The sequence below is a fragment of the Musa acuminata genome, chromosome BXJ2-10, assembly GCF_036884655.1.
Source record: "Musa acuminata AAA Group cultivar baxijiao chromosome BXJ2-10, Cavendish_Baxijiao_AAA, whole genome shotgun sequence".
Lineage (NCBI taxonomy): Eukaryota > Viridiplantae > Streptophyta > Magnoliopsida > Zingiberales > Musaceae > Musa > Musa acuminata.
Genome location: NC_088347.1, coordinates 37,825,625 through 37,852,438, shown reverse-complemented (window position 1 = coordinate 37,852,438; position 26,814 = coordinate 37,825,625). Strand labels below are relative to the sequence as shown.

At 41.6% G+C, this 26,814-nt stretch overlaps 3 protein-coding genes and 1 long non-coding RNA gene across 4 annotated transcripts; all 4 read right to left on the bottom strand.

Moving 5' to 3' along the window:
- Positions 1–4,351: 4,351 nt before the first annotated feature.
- On the bottom strand, positions 4,352–5,175 carry LOC135624306 (auxin-responsive protein SAUR76-like). The gene has a single exon (XM_065127782.1). It carries the CDS (start codon positions 5,038–5,040, stop codon positions 4,621–4,623), a length of 420 nt encoding a protein of 139 aa, XP_064983854.1. The 5' UTR covers positions 5,041–5,175; the 3' UTR covers positions 4,352–4,620.
- Positions 5,176–10,262: 5,087 nt separating this feature from the next.
- LOC103969703 (ethylene-responsive transcription factor 1) lies at positions 10,263–14,132 on the bottom strand. Its single transcript, XM_009383333.3, has 2 exons — positions 13,681–14,132; positions 10,263–11,476 (listed from the first exon to the last, which is right to left on the bottom strand). Exons 1-2 carry the CDS (start codon positions 13,943–13,945, stop codon positions 10,611–10,613), a joined length of 1,131 nt encoding a protein of 376 aa, XP_009381608.2. The 5' UTR covers positions 13,946–14,132; the 3' UTR covers positions 10,263–10,610.
- Positions 14,133–14,454: 322 nt separating this feature from the next.
- On the bottom strand, positions 14,455–17,402 carry LOC135625899 (subtilisin-like protease SBT1.5). The gene has a single exon (XM_065131027.1). The coding sequence runs from the start codon at positions 17,324–17,326 to the stop codon at positions 14,948–14,950; it is 2,379 nt and encodes a 792-aa protein (XP_064987099.1). The 5' UTR covers positions 17,327–17,402; the 3' UTR covers positions 14,455–14,947.
- A 3,949-nt stretch (positions 17,403–21,351) lies between these two features.
- LOC108951473 (uncharacterized) lies at positions 21,352–22,488 on the bottom strand. Its single transcript, XR_010491626.1, has 2 exons — positions 22,039–22,488; positions 21,352–21,711 (listed from the first exon to the last, which is right to left on the bottom strand). It is a non-coding gene; the product is annotated as an uncharacterized LOC108951473 (long non-coding RNA).
- Between the last annotated feature and the right edge of the window lie 4,326 nt (positions 22,489–26,814).

Sequence of the window (26,814 nt, the reverse complement as noted above, 5' to 3'; positions counted from 1 at the left end):
GTTCAGTCGCTCACTATAAACTGAACACTTTGAAATGTGAAGGGCTGCTGTAATAGAAGAACAATGATGTGTATATAAATATAAATAATATATATATATATTTAAGTTTGTCACAATTATTTGTCCAATAGTTCTAAATATTTTATGTTCTTGGAAATTTACTTCTTTCTTTTTTATGAATGAAAGATATTCTTATTAATTTTATTATAACGTTAATTTATTTTTATTATTTCGAAAAGGGTTTAATCTCGCAAAGGCACCCTTCCAAAGAGTTCATCAAATACCCAAACGTAAATAAAAATTCTCTTACCAAAGAAAGGGTCAAATCAAAGTATACTCGTGAGAAGGTATAAAATATAATTTAATCTTGGATTGGAAATCTAACTTAATTCCTACAAAAATATGTTTCATAAAACAACTATTTGACATCCCAAAATACGTTTCTTAATTTTTTTTTTATCTTTTCATTTAATCTTTAGTAATTTTCTTATAAGATCATATTATTTTATTGCTGTTCTAACATTTCCTACTTTAATTTTTCTACAAAAGTGAGTCAAAAATCAAGATATTTGTTGGATATGCCAAAGGGAAACTAAAAGGTCTTATGCTTTTAAAGATATGCCAAAGATATTTGTTGGATCACATGAATCATCAAAGACTCACCCATCTTTGATTTGATGATACCACTCCATACGTTGTGGTGTAGGATTATGAACTCACAAGTGAAAACCTAATAATTTTCTTGCTTTATATCCATTCGTTGCAGCACTTTGACGTCTCATTTAGCTTATTCATTAGAGGAAAAAGATTGGAGCCTTTGTCATCAACCTTGGCAGCCTAATGCTGCAGAGCCATCAAAGTTTTCTCTGATTCGAGAGGTGTAGTCGTCTCTTTCAGGTTGCCACTATGATTACAAACTGATTGGCTTTGGGTCATATCAAGGCTTATCTTAATCCGATTTGACCTCATTGGTTCCAATACAATGCTTGGTTTGACAAACAAACAAACAAACAAAAAACATAAAATCCATTTCTTGACCTTACGATTAGATTGATTTTTACGTTCTAAGTAATAAGAGTTTGAGTCGTTAATATAATATAATATAATATAATATAATATAATATAATATAATATGCGATAAGGGTTTCTTCCGAGCTATTATATTAATTCTTCTCTTTAATAATTTTTGACATGTTACTCTATTACGTACCTCAATGGGAATGCAATTTTAACTTTACTGGTGTCACAATGCTTCATCATATTTCTGTTGGCGTCCTTCGTTACGTTGGCATGCAGCCGGGCATAGATAGATGGATCCGTGAAGAGGTGCTGTGTTAATTTGGGAGATCCAAGAAGATGGAGGAAGGAATTGTGATCCAAGAAAAGATGTGCATTAAGCTACTACACTACAAGTGAGCTGTTGATCCCATGTTGACATCCTTTAACCCTTCCAGTGGGAGCTCACTTGCTGCGGCAGTACTACTCGCATGAGTTGACTATTATTACTACTTAACTCGCATTCAGAGTTAAGTAGATGGGGTCAAACCGACTCGATCAATTTGGCCGTAGTTGTCGCAGCAGTAAATATGTACACACAAGGCTATTGGCATGTGATGTGATTCCCTGGTTTTGGCTTACATCTCTCTTTCTCTCTCTCTCTCTTATCCGCAAGCACAACAACAGCTGTGGCCCCAGGTGTTACCTCTCCGGCCACCTCTTACTGCAGCCAAATACCAGTTCATGAGCCCATCACCGTAACTTTGCTTCTCTCTCTCTCTCTCTCTTGTGCGTGACATCTATCTTCTACTGCTCCAGAGATCAAGTGGAGGCGTGGGTACGTCGAGGCTGCTCTTACAGATAAGGGAATCATTTTGCCCCCACGAGTGGATTTTGTCTACTTGCCTTTGGTGAAGACAATAAATAAAGAGGCATCAAAACATGTCATGTGCTCCGTTTTTTGACCCACAGCTACGATCAAACCATGTGCTCTGTCTCTCTTACGCTCCTCTTTCTCTGTGTGTCTGTGTGTGTGTGTGTGTGTGTGAGAGAGAGAGAGAGAGAGAGAGAGGATGGATGGCCGGCCATTGTGGGTGGAAAGTGTTTACTCAGGTCATGCATGGCGATGGCTATCTACGTTTTCTGGGCACTGTTAAATTAGGTTATGCCAACACCATTTCAAGGGACGGGAAACAATCATTCTGATGGTCAAACACAAATTCGGAATCGATGGCGTGTTTCCCACCTGATTAAGGTCATCGGTCTGAAATATAGCAGATGAATCCGATCAGACTCATTTCGCCGATCCATCAAGCTCAAGTCCATCGTCATCGTAAAGGTAATCAAGTTTGCCGAGCTCGATGAAACCTAATTTCAAGGATGGGTACTATTTTCTAATTTTCTTTTGATGGAGATGACATGAAGAGCTATGTCATCTCGGTTGCTATGCTACGTGGAACTATACTTGTAGTGAGAGCAGTGGAGTGACGCTCGACAGAACGGTGGTGCTTGCGAACACAAATGACGCTAGAACGGCAAGTGTCATGCTTGCTTGATAGAGGAGTGGTGGAAGAACGATGTGATATGACGCAAGGATATATATTACTGATGATACTGATAATAGTTAAGATCTCTCATGATAATAACCTCAACAACAGTCGAGATCTCCCCAACTCAATTATCAGATACCAATACCAAAGAAAGACACCAATGTTAGCCGTCTGATTGATGGTGTGACAACAAAGGAATAAAAGTTAAAAGAGGTATGCATGAATGAAGGACGTACAACAAAGACCATCAAACAAATTGTCCCATCGATAGTTGGTAGTTTGAGTTATACTTTAGGGACTGAATTGTCTTCTCACTAGCAGTACAAATGTCTTCCATATTTATTTATTTATTTTCAAAAAAAAAATATATTAACTAAATATCAGAGGTATAAAGAAGAGCTTTTTTAGGTCAGAGTGCAAAAAGATATACCGACTGAAAGCATCACTTGTATCTCCAATAAATGAAGCCTAACATCATTGGATTGTATAGAGGAGTAATCAATTGCATTCAAATCATAAATTTATGAAGTCACATTGAAATCATACACATTTAGTAGGGATTGATAATATTTCTATATTTTCAAAGTCGATAAGAAATTTAAATACGTAAATACTTTTATGTGAAAGAAAAATCTTAAAAATTAAGGACTTAAAGTGTTACTCTATAAATACTTCATGTATCGATAGATGATTAAAATAAATACGATAAAACACCAAGCGTTCATCGGGTTTCTAATCTATCTAGTAGATTTAGAGAGCATGAGAAAGAGATGAGAAAAATTCTTCGAGATCTATCTAAAAATGTATACAAGACAAACTTATTGTTTGTCTTGAAAAAATTAACTTTTTTTCTCGTAAATATAAGCAAGAAATATCGAATCATATACGTCTTGTATTTATTTTTCTAATCATCGACTTTATAATTGTATAACTCAAACATCGGATCTAATAAGTGCACCATTCGAGGACGATTAATAATTCACTGATACTCGAAGAAAAAGAAAAAAAAAAAGATATTAAGTGAATCATAGTGTTCCCCCAATTAAATGCTCGGCCCGGACCCAACCCTAGCTTTCGTACCAGTGGGCTCAAATTTAATTAGCTTGTCTGACCCAAACATGTTGCCCATCAGTACTTGCAAGTGCCTGCATTCTGTGATGTGCATTCACTAGTTTACTCCCAACCCTACGGGTAAAACTTGCTCAGCGAGAAGCCACATGCAGCTGATGATTTAATGGATGTCGTTTAGCCGAAGGTTGAAGAAAGAGATATCTTCCAAAACATTACTCTATACACTCCATATCTACGACATCTGATGGATCAGTGATTGAGCAGACTGGAGTTGGGAACATATGCCCGGTTTCTTCGCTTCACGGCACATGGGAATGCACTCGAACATGCTTCGATTAATCTGTCTCCTCCTCCTCCTCCTCCTCCTCACGATGAGAAGAAACATTATTAGCTTTCATCCTTGGATGTATCTTAAGGATGCCTTTGCTTTTAATTCTTATTAGTAGTTAGTTGCACCCACCTTCAAATTAAATTTGCCATATGTTTATTTATTTCTGATGGTCTTTTGAGGATAATATAATGAATGCCATGTAAAGAACTCTATGGGACATCACTAGGTCCGTCGAGTGTGAGCTCCTCCTCCTCCATGTAACTTCATGCATGGTCTTAGTTGGTCGACAGGGACAATCGCATGACATGTTGTTGGATAGCAATGTTCTTTCTCTCCTTTTATGTCACGATCGTAATGTATGTTTGTTCGGAGGAGAAGACAAAAGAGAAGATCATCAATCCCGACACTTCTCCGATTGGGATGTACAAAATATTTAATTTCTTGAAATTGCTCGATAGAAAATAGCGAGATCAAACAAGACATTAGCAAATTTTGGCACACACAGCCACGATCTTAAAGATAATTACAAGTGGTTAATCATCACATTGTGTTTTTTTTTTGTTTTTATTTTGGGACACCGAGAGAGAAAGGTAATGTTGCACTAATAGTTCTGCTCCTATGACCTGTTGCATGAGTCAGGTCCTCCGCGCGCGGTGGGTCTTCTCCTCAGCCTCAGCAGGCGTAGAAGTCCACCAACTCGTCCAATGACTCGGGCTGGGGATCGGCGTTCTCCAGCATCCACAGCAGGTGCTCGAAGAGCACCACCTCGCAGTCGACCACCGTCCCGCCGACGGCGCCGACGCTGCTTCCGTGCCCGCCGGACCTCTCGACGAGCACGCGGAACAGCGGGTGGCCCACGAGCTCGTCGCTGACGAGGTAACGCCGCCGGGACCTGCCGACGTAGACGGGGTGCAGCCCGGGCGGGACCTGGTCGCCGTGGAAGGACGCCGAGTGCCACGCCTCCTCGTCCTGCGACCTCGACGAGGAAGCGCCGCCGCCTGAGGGGGCGGTGCGCGTCAGCCGGCTCGATGAGTGCCACCTTTTTATTATGCACTTCAGCTTGCTCAGCCTCCCGTTCCCACTCTTCGCCATCAAATCGCTTCTGCCAACTGAAGGTGTCTTCTACCCACAACAGAGAGAGAGAGAGAGAGAGAGAGGAGCTTGGGTGAGGAAGACGGGGAGGGAGGTGGGCTTTAAAGAAAAGGGAAGGAACAGGGTCCACCGAAGTGGGACCAGCCGGATGGTCGACAGATGAGATGAATGCAAGCACACCCACTCAATGCATGGGTATCTGGCGATGATGAGTGGTATATACGTGGGTGGAAGACAGGTACGGTGCCATGGGTGCATGCATGCGTGTTGTAAGCAGTCGCCACCGGTTTGTCTTCTTTAACTGTGGGCTATATTTTGACCATCTCACCACCCCAACACAAACACACACACACACACACACAGACACACAGTACTTCGCATGCCAAAACTGTCTACAGTAGATAGCAACAACAGCAGCTGCCGAGTTGTGAATTGTAACCATGTGTCGATCATGCAACATTAGCAGCTACACGCACAGTAATCATCAGGTAAAAAACCCCTCCCCTCAGGTTTCTGACGACAAGCAAAACAACAAGAGAAGGAACGAGGCGGTGTAAGCTTTTGAGCTCATCCTTTCACCTGTTCTGCCCAATCTATAACCAGCTAAACCCTTGTTTGTTTGTGGTTGTAAAAGCTTTCCGACTCACTAAACATTGTCCAAACCTTAATTTCTGTCGGCTTGGTTCTCTGTTTTTTTTTGTTTTTATTGGTCGTGTTCTAAGTATAATAATACCTCATGATCAACAAAGATTAATCTCTTTATCTATCTTGTGTAATGTTAGCAACCAACCCAAGGGGCCAAGAGCCGAAAAGAAAGTCAAGATGGTGCACATATAGACATCCTTTCTCCTCCTATAATGATGTGAGATGTGAAAGTGATGGACATGTGAATGGAAGTAGTTAGTATGTCCCGAACTACAGGTTTTTCCACTTTATCTAGAAAACAATCTTACGATAAAAAAAAAAATATATATGGTTCTTATATTCTAGAATGTAAGAACAAAACTTGTTGTTAGATGATTCCATGCATGTATTTATATCTATATAAATACATGATTTGTTAATAAACAACTTGTATATCCAATGTTTAGTATAATTTTTTTTCTTCTTCTAATAATTGGTATACTTGAGATAAAGAGTATTGAAAATATTCATGTGTGAGATGAAGAAAGATATTCTGAGAAGATGATTTCATATCATTAATCATCGAAAGAGTTAAACTATATATATTAGGTCTAGTTCATAATCTAAAACTCAAAAAGTTTTTAGGTTGACGTGATACATGTTTATCATCACCAGAATGACTTGGGCTAGTCATATAAAATGGTATGGTGAAAGAGGTGCCATAAAGAATCATTTAGAGTGCCAACAAGGTCAAATGCATATAGTTATAGTTGCTAAATGTCTCTGTTCCTCCAAATTTTAGCAGGCACTCGCAAGAATCATTTAGGTGCCCAACCAGTAACAGTGGTTAAACAAAGGAAAGGCCACCAATCATTAGTTTGCTTTAGGCTACTTCAAGCATTATATTAAGATCAGAGGAGGACAGTTTTGAGTCCTGGGATTCCTTTCGACCTTCCTATCAAACAATTCTGTTTTTACAAGTACCAATTAGTCGACTGGCGACCAGAAGATGAAGCTGAGTTTGTCAAAACAAAAGTAGATGTTCCTCTTTGTCTGGTAGTTGGTTTTGATTCTCTTGATCAAAATAATATTAAAGTACTGGCTATCTGATTTTTCTCCTATAAAAGAACATTAGGTTAAGTGCAAGCAATTTAATATATTTACTTGAGATGTAGCACTTCTTCACTGTTAATCCAACAAGAATGGAGCCACAATGACTGGCTTTGATGTGGATAGAATTCATGCCTAGGTGAAAATGTACAAATATATATATATATTAATGACTATTTCTTACCACTGTATTCTCAAATGGATAAGGCTATAATTTGACCACAATTAATATGAGTGCACATGTTCATCATATCAGGTAAGGTAAAGAATAACAAGACATAGTGAATGCTGTATAAAAATTTCTGCAAAAATTATGAGCAGATAATTTATCTATAAAAAGTTCATCTACAAATGAATTGAGATTTTGGTCTTGCTTATAGCATAAGTGTACTGGGAATCCAATACTGGTTATGATACACTGGTACATGACACCAATGGTTTCTTGTAAGCAGCTCTATCCTTCATGGCTAGACTGCAGTTGTAAAGGTTCTTGTGTAGTAGCCCAGTAGACAGTCTACCATGAAGCCAATCTTTTCTGAGTTGTCTGTGGAGAATTCTCCTGGTGGAGAACAGCCATTGGCTACTCCTCTGGAAGCTAGAATTGATCTGCTGGGCTGATGAGAAGCTACACTCGTACGCCACAAATAATTCACTGGTCATCGTTGCAGGAGCAGTTTGATTCATTAAAGCTGAAGGGATTCAGTGAAAGTTGAGTTCAGCTTGGCCTTCAGTTTACTCTGTTGTCAAGTAACTCTCTCTTTTCAGTGCATTCCTGAATGCAGAATGCCATTCACATCTCTCTCTCTCTCTCTCTTCACATGCTTTCGTATGTTTTCTGCTGTTGTCTACATGTCAATGTACTGAAGTTTGACTGGTATCACCTTAGCCACTGAAACTGAAGTTCTCATATGAAAAAGTGATAGATGATTGTGAGATTCACGTTTTGAATGCAGTGCAGTTTCTTAATCCGAGAAACCCACCACCACCCCCAACGGTTGAAGCAGAGAACCTTTGCACGAGTAAGACAATTGCTGATCATAATCGAAGGAAATCTAGCTTAATCTTTTGTTTATGGAAGCTGATAGAATTAAATATGTGCTGCTGGCTGGGTGTATGCTCTAATGAATTAGATTTTGTGACCGAAGAGTTCCATTCTATTCGAGAGGCTGATGGTGAAACGTGGGATATATTATGCTCTCTTATCTAATTAAAACTATCGGCTTGTACGAGTCGATCGAAGTGAGTCTATGTTAGATATGTCGAATCAAGAGCATGTGGCAGAGGACATCAGCTACTATAGCCTCTGGTCAGAACCTATCATAGCCTCGAGTCCCTACATCTTAATCGCACATGTGCTTAGCAGAGAGATTCTGAAGAACAGTACTACTGGTAGGCAAGTCCAAGTGCTATGAATTTGATGCATTGCTCATGTTGCGCCATGGCTGATTGATTTCTACACTAAAGTTTCCCATTTATGTTGTAAGAGCTTAGTAAACTCCACCTGAAGTTTGAAATCTTTTTGTTTCTTCTAATGATCATGACAATATTATATCTTTTTTCCGAGTTCTAAGTGAAGGATATTATCTGCAAAGGATGAGCAAGACCAAAGCAGACCATTCATGAACAGTAAGTAATAGATGGCATGTGGAAGGTCCTGACACTTGCTTCCTTGGCACAATAAAGTTCACTGCATCATGTAATCTCGGAAGATGTTGACGCATTGGAAGACACATCCATGCTTCCTTGGAGAGGAGACAGTTCGATGCATCATATGACTTCAGGAAGAGTGTTGTTTGATTGGGAGACACATCCTTGCTTCCTTGACATACGCATGACAGAAACAGATGGTGCTCCTCCTTTGTTTGCTTGCTTGTGGTGGTGGGATTGCTCTCGCTCTTTCGATTGCCTCCTTTGCTTCTGCTTCCAGGAGATGGCAATTTGGCATAGGACGAACTCGAAGGACTAAAGTGCAGGAAAAGGCAATAATGGAGGCGTGCGATGTGCCATCGGACAGAAGATTCAGTGTCCCACTGCAACACTGTGTTGAACGAGATGGAGATTGGAATACAGGGAGACTGAACTGCTGCTGCAACAGAAGGGGGAAGTGATCTTTACACAACAAGATGTCGGACATGATTACAGCTACAGTTTCTTGGGCTACTTGGAAAGAAAGGAATACTGGAATTATTCTTGGTGTTGATGCGGAAAGCAAAGAGGAACTCCGTACTGCTACAAAGATTATACTGGTGGGGGGAGCAAGAAGAAAGAACACAATAAGCTTCCCATTGAATTGCCTCTTTCAATCCTTTCAGCTCAATAGCTGAATTCTTCTATTGGTGTCCATAAGACCTCATCCTCAAGCAAACTGTACACTAAGAAATCTAACAGCTACAAGAATCAGCTATTTGTTTCAGTTCCCAGCACCCAAATTATTTATTGCCCATCAATCATGCTCATACATTTGCATGATGTTGTTGCTTCTACAGAATTTTACACGCTAATGGTCACAGTAATATAGCATTGATGTTGATCAAAGGTGAGCTTTGGCATCATAGTAAGATCACTCAGATTCGAGTCACAGAAACCTTGATATTTTCGAGTAATTCATTGGAGATTTCTATCTGTGGTGTGCCAATCATATTTGATGTGTAGCAAAGATGTCACCGAATGTAATGTTGAAGGAGAGAATGTTTTGCTTGATGCAGAGAGCGTTGACGATGGACCAAACTGACACTGGAGTAGGTGTTCTTGTGCTGTGCTCGTTTAGAGATACAGCAACAAGATGTTCGTAAGCATTGTGGAGCAATTATGCATCATGCTTGTCACTACCAGAGCCCAAAACCATGTAAATTGTTCTCCAAACAAAGATCCTTACAGATCAGAGATGGATTTTAACTCATATTATTCAAAGCATAAATTGGATTGGTGAATTACAATCAGATTCAATCAAAGTCACATATCAGATTCATAGTACTCTTGGTTGTCTCTACCTGTAGCAATAAATTTGCAAAGACTTGGATGATGTTGAGCAATAAACCTAACAAGCCTTAGATCTCCATGCTGCCAATTCTTCCTCCCTCTGAAGAAATAGGATTTCAGTAAGCTAACCTTAGCTGTGACCTAACATGAGCTTACCTGAATAAATAGGGGAAATTTGGATCGTATCTTCAATTTTCTTCTGAAATAGAAGGAATATTTGTTTTTTTTTTTTACAAGGAATATTTGCTTGAGACAAATGGAACTAAGTTTTTACATTTCTTCAAAGCTGGAAATCAAGTATACAAAAAGCAAAATAATCAATATTCCAGCAAACAATCCACATGCTCAAGTCAAAAACTATTGCCGATTGTTTGATCACAATACCACAAACATCCTGGCACCAAATAAGGTTTTAGTTTTCCAACAGTCCCATTTATGCCACTAACTCAAAAATCTACTCCATCTTAGGGAGATGAAAATAGACAGCAATCAGCAAAATGCAAGCATAATGACCATGATGTCCACAGGTATCTTCATTAGAAATATCAGGCATAAAGCCAAAACAATAATCAACAGTTTCTAATACACTGATTGTTTAACCAACATTAGGATTGCAAATCCAGTACTCAGACAGAACTCCTATACTCAGAATCCTGTAAATTACATAAATCAGTCTACGCGACAATTTTAGATCCTGCGTCAGCAGAAGCTCCCTCCAATATGAAAAAAAAGAGGAGAAACAGCTCAACAAGCAAGAGAAAAAAGATAAACAGAACCATAAAATGCATACATTTTATTAAAGGAGAGCATTCTTATATCCTATCGACACAACACTGAATGTCATATTTCGAGTACCCTCAGAAGACACTGCCTCCCATCGGTGCCATGCCATCAAAACTCCAGAGATCCACGTTGCTCATATCTTGAGTGAAATCACCACTGAGAAGGTTGTTAATCAAGTCATCTGTGCTCCCATCTGAATAAGGTTGCTGGAAAAACTTCATGTACAGTTCAAAATCAGACAATTCTTTGAAAGTTTTTCCAGAAGCATTTTCATTATTAAGCACAGATTGTCCTACAATGTTATTTAGTTGTTTTTTAGTACCACCATTTTCCAAGTATGCTGCATTTTCAACTTCAAAAATTGTTGCAGCAAGAACTGATGAGATATCTGGAGTTTTAGCTTCATTTAGAGATTCATTTTCTGGGAAACCAAATAAGTTACTTCCCTGGTCAGAATATAAATGCATCCCCGCTATCACAGTAGGTGGAGCGGGTTTTATAACTGGGAATGGACTCAGTTCCTCAGATTGTATAATGGGCTCCACTTCAGTGAAGTCAAAACTAGAGCTGAAATCTTGAAATGGGTCATTCAAGTAATTGAAGCACTTATCAGTTCTGGGCATCTCTGTTCTTGGAGTTTCTGGTTCAGTCAGTTTTGTAAGCAACGTCCGGACACGGGGGAATGCTGCATCAGGGAAATTGACCTTCGCTTTTTTGCCGCGGATCTTACGAGCTTCAGCATCATATGCTCTGGCAGCTTCTTCAGCAGTGTTAAAGGTTCCAAGCCAGACACGTACTCCCTTACACGGATCTCTAATTTCAGCTGCCCATTTCCCCCAGGGACGCCGGCGGATTCCCCTATATCGATTCTTTCTGTTCTTTGTAGCAGACTTAGATGAAGGTTTATCAATCACTGAAGGCCTCAGAGGGACTGGTTTATCTGCAGCCAAAGCCAACATCATGAAGATCTAGACATCTGCTGACAAATTGAAAGAGACTCAAATCTGCCTTGATGATTTAAATGAATCTGACTATTCAAAAAATAGTATAACAATCACAAAACTCGTATTCAAAAGAACCACATAATATGATAATTATAGGATTATACTATCAATAATAGCTAAGCTACAAAGCATGGTAATGGAGAACACTTAATTGCTTGCACTCAGAATGATGTTTGTGTTTCTACTTGTCCTGCTCAAATATCTCCTGCATGTTTAGCTAGCTTGAATATCAAGTAGAAGATCTAGCTTTCACATGAACTGTCAAATAACCTTTGCCATCAGGTCCTTTTTTATAAAAGGGTGGCATGAGGTTTCTGCCAAGGTGGAGGATTAATAGATGCTGCATCCTTATCCCTATAACTAGAGAGAATTTTTTCTTGACTCAAACCTTGGTCACCCATGTACAAATTAGTAACCTTACCAGAATGCCAGCCCTCGGTTATCAATTCATTCCAAGAAAAATGAGTTTATCTAAAAATGGTGGTTTAGGTCAAGAAGACTCCACCACAAGAAGTGAGAAGAATTTCATGCCCAACATTATCACAATCCTCATAAATTGTTGCTTAATTACATTAGAACATTTCTAGAGAAGTGTGTCCATTGGTGGGTAAAGTAGCATATCTAATTGGTATTACTTTATGCTAGAGGCAAACACCAAGAAACTTCCACAGTTCCACTCAATCATAGTCATACTCAAAGTGGGAAATCACCAGCTTTAGTTAACATGGGCACCGATTAAATATGATAAACCAGAGTATAGCTGTAAAGAAATTCCTGCAAAAATTGCTTAGATAAAAACAATGAATAAGATTTTCCAACTAAAATAACAAAAAAGTTAGGATGTCCAATTAACTGTTTTAACAAATAAGACTGCATTGCTGAGATGCTTAGTTTAAATTAATTGATGAAAAATAAAAGATGGGCTCCTTATATGTTGTCCTCATCAATAAATATTTTTTTTTCCTCTAAAGAACAGTGAACACATTCGACGAATGCATTTTCAAATAATTTTATGGCCTGTACACATCATGAAACTTATGACATAAAGATAGATTTCGCTCGTGATTTGTTTCCAATAAATCAATAGATGTCATAACTTCAAGAACGATAAGATGTTTATGTCATATTTTCTGGTAGCATTAGAAACACCAGGTTTCCAATTTGGCGTTACTAACGGATGGAATTACATTTTAGAGCTTGTGTTACTCTCTTGCAGGTGTAAGGATGTAGTCATTGATCCTCCCTAGATCCAAATTGGCAGGAGGCTTGTGCTTGTGCGAGAACCCTCTTTTTAAGTTGGGATTACTCCCATGTTGTACAATAAGTTTAACTTTCATCAAAGTTCATCTTTATTTTACTACACAAAACTGTACCAAACTTGTCATTTCACCAATAATCATAAACACAGACAAAAGCTCATTCATTGGTGGGCTAAAGAAACAAAAACAGCATGAGAGTAGACGCAATGAAGGTTTATCCTACATAGAAATAGCAAGAGAAAAGCAAACTATAGATCCAATACACAACATAGATTAATCCCATCAACAAAATATTTTTTTTAATACAAAATAATGTAACATCCGCAATCACTCAAGAAGTCCTTAAAAAATAATAATTAGGTAATAGTTAATGAGTCTAATGTAAAACTTCGACCTAGAGACAAAAAGGAAATCAAGGAACCACGTGCACAGAGAGATTATATCCCAGAAGACCATCACCTGCAGAAAATAACAGGAAATACAATAACCAATCACACAAAGATGAACGATAGAGAAGGTATAAAATCGATTGACATAACAATATGCCAATGTGTCCGGAATATATCAATTGACAAATTTTCAGCTAATTGGAAAGAAAGAAGAAGAACTTAAATTTCTATGTTTTAGTGTTTAGCTCGAATGAACTACTTTCGCTAAACAAGACAGAAAGGAGACAGAGGATAAAGGAACTGTATCGCCCTTTTCCCGGTACCTGACAAAGCCAAACAACCATCGTATTCTCACAGATCGCAAGATGTCAACACATCCAATTATTTTCATTAAAGTTTCTGCAAATCAAATGTTTATAAAAAATCCGAATTTTCGCATAGACAAAACCTAAAAAAAAATCGTTTTTTCTTTTTTAACTCTAACAAAGGTACCTCTCGAATCGAAAGCGAAGGGCTTGAAGTGGAAGAGGTCATCCTCGTCGTCCTCCTCGAACTGCATGAAATCCGCCTCGAAGTCGTCGTCCGTCTTCTCCAAAGCGCGACGAGGGCCACGGATGGTCCATCTCTTCTCCTTCGGCTTCTCCCACTCCTTCAATCCATATTCAATCGTCGGGTCCGGCCACTGGTAGCCGGCAGTCCGCCGTCGCGACCTCGGGCCCGCCGGAATGATGGTGGAGATGATCGCCCCTCCACACATCTTCGACCCTCAGATCCCCCACAACACTCTTCCTGCTTCTCTCGAGGACGCCAAATAGAAGGAGAACCGAATCAAAGAGGTCATTTGCCTAATGGATAGAGATCGACTGGGGAGATGGACGTGAACAAACGCTCCTACTGGTAGGCAGAAAGGGCGGTGGAAAAGGGCACGTGATCGTGACGATAGGTAGACGGGGCGTCTAGAAAATGCATGAACACCGGTACGAGCGTCAACGCACATAATATATACTTTTATTTGTTAATTAATTAAAGATTATTACTTGCAATTACACTTTACTATTTACTTGCAATTCTATTTATTTATTTTAACTATATATCCTTCCATATATTTCAAAAATGTCTTATTTACCCTTATATATATATATATATATATATATATATATATATATTCTATCATATTACAAAAAGGCATCCAGAAAACACATTTGAATCCCTAGAGGAACTCCACGAGGATTTCTTTGCCACACCCTTGGTGAATTCTGAGCGGTATAAACCCTAAACAGCACCAGTCCTTAAACAGAGAAGGTACAGATTAGTATTGGCACTGGTAATCATCCTAGCAGTCTGCTCTGCAGTAACCCATTCCTCACAGAGTATTTCCCCCACAGCTTCTCTCCCCACTGCACCACGACAAGGAAGCTACAGCTGCACAAAAGCAAAAGGGAATCACAGGGCACTGCTTCCAGCAGCAGAATATTACATGACAACAAGAATAGACCCTTCAAAACAATCTTACTCTATCTCTTCTTGTTGCTGAATCATTCTCTTCCTGCTTTAGTTTTATTACACTTGAATCTGCACCCGACATGTCTCTCTTCCCCTCCTCTAAAGCCACACCCTCAGTCAACAACACACACACAGAGAGAGAGAGAGAGAGAGAAGAAACCTTAAGCATATATTGGAGCTTTCTGGAGCATAGAGAGAGGATTCAAGGTCACTCTGGCCTCCACCGAAGCAGAGAAGCATTGAAGCCTGTATGTCATCACGACAATGGTGCCTGCACTGTGACCACGATGGGGCTGTTCACAGAATGCCTTCCATCACTCCATGTCAATGCCCCACTCCTCACTTTCGAGCTCCCCGGCGCTAGCTTCTCCGCCGTGGCCGCCTTCACCCTCACTAAAAAGCTTAGCTTCTGCCCCGCCCTCCGGAACGCCAACTCCGTCGGCTCCACCGTCACCGTGCTCCCCTCCGGTGCTCGCACCTCCGCCCTGTACACCGCTGCCCCGTTGCCTACGTTCGTCACCGTCCGGATGAAGTGGGTCGACATCCTCCGCTTCGCCCCGTCCTCGACGAACACCGCCGAAAACGATGGGTAGTTCAAGTTGCCGGCGTGCCCGGCCTTCCTCGCCCCTCGGCAATCCGCCTGTCGCCGCGTGATTGCCTTGATGTTTTGCTGCGTGTAGTTCAGGTTGCATAGGAAGTTGACGTAGTCCGTCGCCGTGAGGTCGTAAACGAGCCCCGGGTCGATCGCTCGCTGCGGGTGGACGTGGCCGGAACCGTAGTCGAACACGTCGGAGGAGTTGCCCGTGGACTCGTCCAACATCGTAGTTCCCCTGTTGTCCTTGACGTAGGAGGTGGTCATCAGCGCCGACTTGATGGCCGCCGGAGACCAGTCCGGATGCGCGGCCTTGAGGAGCGCAGCGAGGCCGGAGACGTGGGGGCATGCCATCGACGTGCCTGAGAGGATGTTGAACTCTGTCTTCCGTTGGTCGGATGGGATCCCGGCGGGCCCGACGTTGTCGGGCCATGCCGCGAGGATGTTGAGCCCGGGGGCGATGACATCCGGCTTCAGGATCTCCGGCGACTGGGGGCTGGGCCCGCGGGCGGAGAAAGACGCAACCACCGGCGCGGGGCGGACACCAAGGCGAGTGCCGCGGAAGAGGATGGTGGCGGTGGCCGGGGACTTGAGGGTGGCTGCGGCGATGTACTTGCGGATCTCGTCTCCAGCGATGGCGCCGACGGCGGCGGCGGGAAGGACGTGGCAGTCAGCGACCAGGCCCTCGCCGTCGAACATGCCATTGGCTAGGATCATTCCTACGGCGCCGGCCTTGCGGACAACCTCGCCTTTCGCAGCGCGGGAGTTGACGCCGCGGTCGCAGAGGACGATCCTGCCTTTCACGGTGTCCGGGTTGAGGGATCCCTCGAGGCACAGGGACGACGAGTAGCCGTCGCCTGCGCCCTGGGCGGCGCCGGCGTAGACGAGTGGGTAGAGGCGGCCGGCACTGAGGGCTGGACCGCCGTAGACGCTGACTCCCGGAAGGACACGGCCGTCGCCGAGTTTGACGTAGGCGGGGAAGTCGCGGTCCATGGACCCGGCGCCAACAGTGGCGACCCACGGAGCGACGTTGGTGACTGTGAGCTCACCAGGACCGCCGTTACCGGCGGATGCGGAGACGAAGATGCCAGCCTCAGCGGCTGCGAAAGCCCCGACGGCGATAGCGTCGAGGTAGTAGGGCACGACGACGCCCCCGACGCTAAGGGACACGACATTGACGCCATCGGCGACGGCGGCATCGAAGGCGGCGAGGATGTCGGAGTCGAAGCAACCAGCGGCCCAGCAGACCTTGTATGCGGCGAGGCGGGCCTTGGGAGCCATGCCAGCCGCGACGCCGCGGGCGTAACCGAGGGTGGAAGCAGGGAACACGTAGCGCCCCGCGGCGATGGAAGCGGTGTGCGTGCCGTGTCCGTCGGTGTCCCTCGGGGATCGGAGCTCGGAGGACTCGTTCATCCGGCCGGAGGTGGCCTCATATCCGCCGGAGAAGTACCGAGCGCCGACGAGTTTGCGATTGCAGGAAGACGCCGGGAATCCCGGCCCGGAAACGCACCCGCCTCGCCAACGCGCAGGGGCGGGACCAAGGCCGCGATCGGAGAAGCTGCGGTGGCCGGGGGTGATGCCGGTGTCGACGACAGCGATGACGAGCTCGGAGCCGAAGTCGGACTCCGCCAACAGCCCAGTGCGGTCGGAGGAGAGGAGGCCGAGGAACTCCGGGGACCGGGTGGTGTCCGGGTGGCGAACGAGCTCAGGGAGGACGGCGAGGACGCCAGGGGAGGAGGCGAGTGCGGCGGCGGCGGAGGGGGAGAGGCGGGCGGAGAAGCCGTAGAAGAGGGAGGAGTAGGTGTGGATGAGCGGGCCACCGGGGGCCGAGGAGGCGCTGCTCTCAGTGGATAAGGCGGAGGCGAGGACGACGGTCTCATACCAGTGGGATTGGGTGGGGAAGACGGAAGGCCTGGCGTCGGCGTCCACCCGCACGATGTACGTCTGAAGCTGTTCGACGGCGACGATCGAGGGAAGAAGAAAGAGAAGGAAGAAGGATAACGGCGGGTGCGCAAGCTGGATGAAGAGTTTGCTCCCCATCATTTGATATCGAGAGGAAGACGAGGTAGCAGGAAAAGAGGAAGAGATGGACAGTAAAGAGGGAGAGAGTGGGAGGGACAGTGAGGTAAGTGAAGGGACAGCGCTATGTAATATAGTGCTGTAAGTGAGAGTGGAGAGTTTTTATTTTTTATTTTTCACCACTTATGTGGCTAAAAATATTAATGTTTATTATTTAGGATAATTTTTTAATAAAAATATTTTTTTGATGATATTTTTTTATTTGATATTTTTATTTCATTCAGAAAAAAAAAAAATAAATAGAAAGTTTTTTCAAAAAAAATCATTTTATTATTTATTAAACATTTTACCTATCTATAATAAATGGCATTAACTAACTTATGGTTGATATTAAATAAAATTTATTTTATTTTCTAGTTTTAGTTTGACCTCTGGTCCAACCCTTCCCATTATTAAAGATAAGGAAATCTTAAGAATCATGATTGTTTCTTATAAATATATAAAAATTTATATTAAAATAAAAATACTTTAATATTTATGTGAGACTGTGTAAAAAAAAAAGATTGTAGGCTAGAGTTCAAAATAACTCAAAAGAAAATTTAATTCATTATATGTAATTATTTTATATATTTAAGTATTTAGTTTTTGGATGTGAACATAGGCAAAAATATATTGAACTATTAAATTTTACATCGACTATTTTAAATTTATTTATTTTTAAAATTTTAAAATTTTATTTATAATATCAAAGTCACTTTAACGCACTGTTATATTATTGGAATATATCATTATCAGACTAAATATTTATCTTACATCTTGATTACAGAACAAATCTTCACTAATGGAAAGTTTCATAGCTTCATCAGAAATGGAGTCAAAAGCCTTCATGGTCATAGTTCACAGTGTTATTTTACTGAGATAAATCAGAGAATTCTTGTTCTTTGCTGTTTCTTCCACTGCTTCTTAACACCTTTAACAGCTCGTTCTCATGATTAAGCACCCCGAGATCAAGACAAAGCTGCCAATTGTGGTCAGAGAATTAGAGAACAGAGGAGTTCCAAGTAGGCAAGTGGTATCATTCTTTTGTAGCATGCTCGGCAGTATTCAGATCCTGTCATCCGTACCTGCTTTGCAGCCTCCCCACCTTGCTCAAGTGCCCAACCATGGAGACTCTTATGACTCCCTCACAAAGGCAGAGAAGCCCTGGGTGAGTTTTCCTAAAGGAAGAGAACAAGGAAAAGCTAAAGATAAAGGACAAAGTAGGGCCGCAGCGACACAGAGAAGCATGTTGCTTCGGAAGAGACGAGTACAGCTCACATGCACTTACTAGACCTGCGTTGAATGGTAGGGATGGGCATTAGAGAGATGATAAAGATCTCTTAACACCATTTACATTTCCTCATGTCATCCTCCTATCAGATGCTGTTTATCGATCATACATCATCACTCTGTCGTCGTCATACTATACCCCTAGTGCATATGCTATGGTTCCATTTCGCTTTTCGCTACAAGATCAACTCTATTACATATGTTTTCTTGATCTTATCCTCTCGTTTCTCTTTTCGGATGGGAAGTTGAGAGGGGTGTAGCTTTGTGCGTCAGTGTTCAGTAACGACAGGGACTTCAAATGGATCCTTCTATTGATCCTTCCTCAGTTATAATGGTCCACGTCTGTTCGCTGCCACCATGACTTCGACCCATGCGTCGTCAACCTTTCGGTGGAGTGTAGTGTCTTTCACTCTACACAATGAACTGGATGTGCCTGTCTGGTTTACAGTGCCAGACACCTCAGTTTATTCTCTCACTCTGGATGGAGCTTGTTCTCCTGTCTTTGGACATCAAAATAGAGACACATGCTCGACTGCCACCAGAGATGGGTGGCAACCTTTAGGCACACTCACATGGAGCAGCTGCTTCTTCAGAAACATGGACACATCTTCGTCGTCTTAAAGTTGGAAGCACGTATCTACAACAGTCGATTCAATCATCATCCTGTGATTCTACAAGCTGAAATAAGAAACCAAAAATCTCTAGAACTCATCGTTTTAGCTATATTTTTTGAAGGCAAGATCAGTCCAAAGTTGTAGAGAAAGAGCGAGAGAGAGAGATTAACTTGAAGCAATATAGACGATTCTTGTGTTATTAGAGCGCCAAAAGAAGATGACCAGTACGTTACAAGATCCCCAGATAAGCTATCAGATCTGTTGTTAGATGAACCTCCTAAGAGTACCTGCGGCTGCTTGGTAGCTTCTCATGACCAAGCCTACACCAACACCAATCCCCAAACACATAGCGAGCCCCAGTCCCATTCCTACCCTTACTCCTGCGCTGAACCATGACAGCTCTCCCAGTTCATCCTCCCCACCATTCTTAATGTAACCACTACTTACCCCATCACAGCTTTGTTCTTCCCTGATCCCTTTCTTCGGTTCCTTCATAAAAGACCAAAATAAAGTCCTTAGATAAACGAATTCTGAGTTGAATACGTGTGACCATATTCTGATATTAATGAATACTGACAAATGCAAACAGAAGCCAAGTATCGTCAAACGAGATGACAATAATTTGCTTGATGAAGTAAGATTAATTTTGGGTAGGAAATAGGGCCATTTTCCTCATGAAAAACATGAGGAAACTCACCTCAGAATCATCTGTGGCCACTTCATCATCACATGCAGGGATGCAGTCCAACCCTTTCCGTGTCTTCCTCATCTCCACCACCCTATTCAGCACGACTGCCCTCCCCATGCTCCGCCCCACAAAGTAAACATCCACCACAGCCCCATCCACCCCCGTCTCGTGGCCGCCGCCGCCCTCTCTGCCCTGCACAACCCACCTCCCATCTCCCTTCCTTCCGACCGCCCCCACCACCAAAGCGCTGCACGCCTCCCGCACCCTGATCTCAAACCCGAGGCAGCTGCCGGAGAACCTGATGCAGTCGGTGTTCACGTAGACCGACTCGCCCATCGCTCCGTCGACCCTGTTCCTCTTCAGAACCACTGGCACGGCCTCCTTGCCGTTCACTGTCAGCGAGCGATCGTCATCCTCTCCGGCAGGGAACGCCATCGTTATGGTGCTCTGCATGGGGGTGGAGGTGATGATCCTAACGTAGACTACCTTGATCTCGATGGCATTGTTGAGCGTGTGCCGATGGGTAAAGGCTTTAGAACTGAGATCGAAAGGGTGTAGGATCAAAGTCTCCGCTTTCACGGCCATAGCTCGTGGAAGAGTGTGATTTAGTAGGAGGAAGAGGAAGAAGATGAGACTTGTTATCTTACACGTAAATCGAGAGCCTCTGAGTGGGAATCCAACGATGGCGGTCCTAGTTTCCAACAGAGAGCGTTTGTTCCGCTCGGGTGGCTGCCTCGCTTCCGTCAACGCGTGGAAGTATTGGAGACGCGTGCCTTTAGGTGGCCTGTCGTGGCACGTGCGATTAGGAACACGGACAGCACCCCACGCGCGAAGCCACCCCGGCCATCGGCTCGCACCGTCAAACATTCACGTGCCGACCACGTGGGCCCGACGACGTACGCGCATGCCAGGCGCGTGGCGCGCGGGGCCCCCTCTGTACTGTGCGGTGAGCCCAACAAAATTTATGTCGACATGAGATCAGCGATGGAATTGTGTCAGAAAGTAGAAAGCTTAGCTTTCTTGGGGCCTCTAAAATATACCTCGAAATCATTGTTATTAGTCTAATCACCAATTTTTATTTTCTGCTTATTGCTAAATTAAATCATAATTTTACTAAGCTCGGATTGATCTCAATTTCCAAACTAAACCAACAAAAAATACAGTATCCAAAAGAATCTCACTGTTTATATGTATATATTTAAAAAGTCATGTATGTAAGATAAAAAATAAATATTAAGAATTGAAGGAGTAGAAATATTATATGTTTGATGAGTTGCCAACAACTAAATTTAGTAGATTTCAGCTTTTAAATTATATTTTCATTTAAGCTTGAATTTTTTTTTTTATTTTTTATGGAAGTATTTAAGTAAAAGAAGTTCTGAAAGAAAGATGATATATGATGACTGCAAATAAAAAAGGAAAAAGAAAAGAAAATGAATGGATACTTTGACGTCGACTATTCATTCCTATGTCAACAGAACAACACTGTGGACTTCTCCTTCCTCCAAAAAAGGATGCCTCTCCTCCTCTAAAAGAACAAGGGGAAGAAAAGAAGAGGATCCATAGCATCTTCTCTAGACCTTCCATACGGTCATCCGAGTGCTTAGGCCACTCCGGGTATCCTACTGTTTCGATCTTGGTCACGAATCCTAGCGCTGGCTCGAAGACGATGTTGAGGCTCCCGCAGTCGCGTCCTCGCTGCCATCTCAAACTCTCGTCGTTCCTCTTGCAGAATCTGGCGAGAACGGCATTCTTTGCTGCAGAATCCCAGGTCTCCCCTGCATCATCATCATCATCTCGTGTCCATCAGGCAATGGCACAAACAAACATCAAAGCACCGAGTGTTCCGTGATGTGTATGTATGTAGTCTTGTAGGCGATGTTACAAGCTTTGTAATTTTAAGAAGACGACGAAGAATAGAAAGAGGTAATGGATTCTAAATCATTATATGTGAAAACAAAACTCTCCTTAGCTTCGAATCAAAAAAATCATTCTTCTTTCAGCAGCAAACTTCACGTCATGAATTATTAGAACATGGAAGAGTGAAACGTCCTCCTCGATTACCTGCAAAGTTAAAAAGGGTACAAGGAGACGAGGGAGAGTACCTGTACATGTAAACATCCTTGGAGAGGCTGAGCTCCCTTTTGCACAGGAAGCATGACTTTAGGAACCCTAAACCCTTGGAAAGACTGCAAGTCGATTTTGTCACAACGTTTGATCCTTGCTCCTTGTGGTGTATGAGGATTCGAAGGCCTTCGATGCCCTCCGATGCCGGTCTCATGTGCTTTGGTTCTCTGATGCTCACTATAGTCTTGGTGGTCTCATCCTCCCCTAGATGGAAGATACCGCCCTTGTTTCTTGACAGCATCTCGAGAAGAAGAAGAAGAAGAAGAAGAAGAAGAAGGAGAGAGAGAGAGAGAGAGAGATGATGATGATGATGACGAGGAGGGGTTTGAAGGCTTGGTAGGGACTGGAAGAGCATGGGGTGCATGATGTATATATATAAAAGCACTTGATGTGTCTGCAAAAGAATTCATCACCCCTTTCACATGCTAGAATCGGATCTTTATACGATCCTTTGAGGTGGAGCTTTGTTTCTTTTGCTTTTCCCTAAAATATTGGGCATGAATTAGCATATGTTTTGATGCAGGAATAAATTAATGATGCAAAAGGGTAACCAACATGTGCTTCATGGGCCCATTGACACGCACTAATTAGGTGGGATGTTCTAATAATAGTGACTTAGTTTCCTTCAACCAACGGAATCCCCTCTTCTTCTAAGCTTATGAATGCAGAAAGCATAGGTTTGTATGCATAATTAGAAGAACTTAATTCGATATTAACACCTTTAGGGATGTGATCAAGGATACGACACGCATCATCGGATCGGAGTGCCCCGCGGGATACATGCACACCCTAGGCATCAAGCAATAAGTTTCTCATTTGACCCATCTCGATCTACAAGATAAAATAAAATTGTGTGAATCCATGGGTACAAAAAAATCTAAAAAAAATTATTAGAAAAATCTCAAGAGTTGCACCACCAATCAACCATGGTCTTCTATATATTGTTTATTTTTTAATAATTATAAGAAAAGCATGTGTTCACAAAAGTCAATGTGCTTGTCGATCTTCCTGATGTGCTCTTAGTGTATCTAATGCTAAGCGCTAAATGCTTCCCTCGAAAAAAGAAAGAACAAATGAACAATAATTGATGCTTTACTATACTATACGAAAGACTGTTATTTTTATTAAAAAAGAAGACAATGTCTAAAGGACCAAAGATAACATAGATTGCATAGCCTACGGGGATATCAATAATATTGGATACTCCTTTCCGGTATAAATAATATTGGAGTCCATAATAATATGATTTTTTAAAAAAAATTATCATGTAGATCAAATTTATGAAGGCCTTAAAACTCCAATAAATGAAAGATACATTCACTCTAGAGAATTAAAAAAAATTATGATCAAATTACTTACTTGAATGAAAAAATAATTATGAAAAAAATTATAAATAAAGATTTGATTATTCTATAAATACTTTCTATATCTATATAGTAAAAATATATATATATATACTCACAAAAAGGTCCTTTTTATTAAATCTAGAAAGATGGAAAGAAAATATTCTCAATGTTTAAATGGGGGAGTATTAAAAAAAATTCGGAACTCAGATAATTCAAGAGAATATATTGTTCCTTGTATTGGATTATTCTCTTCTTTCGTATAGGGATTGAAGTTTTCTTCCTCTAACAAATGTTAACATTTATTTATTATATCCACTTTAATATTTGGGAATCTAATGTTGATCCTACTCCCGACAGCGTATGCCCAAAACAACAACTCGCCATATACGAACATGAAGCAGAAAAAGGTTAGTATTAGGCCATGCGACCTAAACTCTCTTCTGCTTTGTGCGCTTCCCTTTGCATCTTTAATGGAACAAATCCCCCCTTTACTGCTGCTCTCGGTTCTCAAAGACTCCTCTTAACACCAACCAACCCATCGTCCCCAAGCGTGGAACACGTTGTCTGGGATGTGGGCAGCAACTCCAGCTTTCTGACGTTGTCGATATGTATATGTTATTGTGGTCACACATTAGTATGACTTGAGATTCATCATTGTCAGCAGTAAAACAAATCAGCCGCAAGTCAGCAGGAGATCTCTTTCACGTATCCTGTCGATCCATGTGTTGTTGTTCCTGCGTCAAGTTGTGATCTCTTCATTGATCATCATATGACCCACCCATCGTAGAGGAGACTTTGTGGAAGAAAAAAGATATTGGTTGTGATCGGGCAAGATCATCTGTCCAAAAAATGACAATATAAATGTGACATTAGTCCAACCATGGTTGGTCCACCAGAAGTAAAACAAAAAAGAAGCTTGAGGTTTGAAGTTCTTCACTCTAGGGTATCTTATTTCATGACCATGCAGTCGTCAAGTTGACATCAACAAGCAGGACTTGATGCATGATTTCCGTGAATCCACATCAGTGTCCCTCGAGTTGCTGTCAAATGAATGGATAATTGTGGTTGGTAGTCAGAGATCAGCTCATCATGTGATCTCAAAGGATATTTTCGACGATTGTAAATGAACTGATGTGGTGTTATATGAACTGATTAATTTCCATCCCATATTGTAGGTTAGAGATCTCTTGCGATTAAGTTGTTTTTGGTGCCAATGCATGTCTCTTCGGATAGTTCAAAGATCATATGGAGTTATCCACAAAGAGTGAGGCTAGTCATGGAGATACGACTGATGTGTTGCAGATTTTTCTCTAGAATCAGATATATAAAATTAAGTCAAACAATCTCCTGATTGATTGAGATGATGATCCTTTCTACCAACTACTTCAAATTTTCCACTAGTGCATGAATATATATTATATAATATAATATATTAGATGATGTAGATGTGGTTTTTTTTTTGTATTTAAGAAGAGTATATATTAAACACTAACACTCATAATATTTGTAATATTGTAATCATCTGATAAAAAAAAAGATAGACAGAGACTCAAAATTCAAGCAAAGTATATGAATGAATTCACCCCTATCTGCTCAACAATGTTTTTGTTGTTGTTGGCAATAAACAAGATGTTTAGCAATTCATAAAACATTCTCTTGCGTTTGTATTCCACAGATTATTCGATCTTTCATTATTACATATATCATCAAAACAACAGTAGGGCGGGCATTTAGTACTAAGGGAGAATCCATCTTTTAATGGTCGATTAAACTTTTCTTAGAACACTCATTTGAAAATATGGCTCTACTAAGTTGTTCAGTCACAGTAAAATTCGTTGAGAAGTAATTAAATGGATCCTTAGATATCTACCATACTCTATTTTAGAATTGGAGAACTAACATTAAAATGTTTTAGTGGTGCAGACTTGGCTAGAAACATTGACAACAAAAAGAGCACTACAATTAAGATTGCCACTGAAGCTAATAAAGAGAGATAATTTGGCTTTAATATTTCTCAAAAGTACTTTTAAGAAAGAGAAGGAAAGTGTCGTATATTCAAAAAGTTAAAGAGTGCAATTCAATTAGTAAAAAATCCATCTTTCCATATTAGAACAATGCATATCAAAATGAAGTATATGGCTAACTAAGATGGTGATATTAATAAATTAAAGTTGTGTTCAACTCCACGAGTAAGGGAAATGCTGAGCTGCTGCATTGATATAGTGCAAAAACATGATTGAAATCAATTTTCAAGTGATAGATTGTTAAAGTCATCTTTGGCTTGATAAAAATGTCTTATATGATTTATGGCTACAAATTAGGGGTTATTAAGGTCGTTTAATGTTGTTTAGATTAGATTAGTGGGTTATATGTGATGTCTCTTTTCTTAGTGTGCAGACACTACACTATACATAGAGAGCTCTTTTGACAAGTGTGTGTGAAGTTGTGATAGTGGTTGCTGAGAGCTGAGAGCTGAGAGCTGAGAGGTTGTGACAAGTGTTTTGTTTATACATTGATAATTGTTCTCCTGAAGTTAAACAGTGACTACATGGACCAATCTTTATGTTTATTTTTTTTGAATCTATATCTGCATTAAATCCAAATAATTAGACAGCAGTCATGCAGGTCCAACTGAGACATGGTATGCAGGTGTACCAGTCAGCACCGAGAAGTAGGAAGTAGGAGCGGGAGAAGGTAAAGAAGAGGAGGAGAAAAAAAAGAGGACAGACGAGGAAGAGGAAGAGCATGCAACGGAGGAGGAGGATAATTACTTTTGCGGAGAGTGACGGCGGCAAGCAGTGAGAGTAGGAGGAAAAGGTGGCTAGTAGCGGGTATTGCGATCGAGAGAGAGAGAGAGGTCTGTGTGCTGGTTCAAGTCCAGACGGGTAAATACTATCCGGACAAACTGATCCGAACAAGTGAAACACAAGCATTCTCATTCTTTTGGAGATTCAAAGACCGCAAATGTCATGGTATTTCGTGGTTTTGCCGATGGCATATTTCACAGTGCTTGGTGTTTCCATACACAGATGACCATTGATTATTGTTTCAGCTTTACTAGAAGGAAGCACGAGTAACATATGATGATGTTCATGTCAACAACGCATGATTGCAATAATCAAGAGGAAAAAGCCGCTGTTGTTGACTATGCTTTCCACAATGCAGTTCTCCGTTTGAATGAAAAAGATACAACTTGGCTGCTTCTCTATTTGCACTGCATCACTCTGGTCTTCTCCCAGTATCAACAAATTGCTGCGCTTCTCTTTCATCAACTACTTTAAGAAAGCACATTCTGCGACTTCTTCTTTGTGGCTGATAAAAATGAGTGTTTTTGTTTCTGGGGGGATTCACGAGACCTCGTATCAAACGAATCCTCACGGTTCTCGGTGCCGATAACAGTAAGGACAA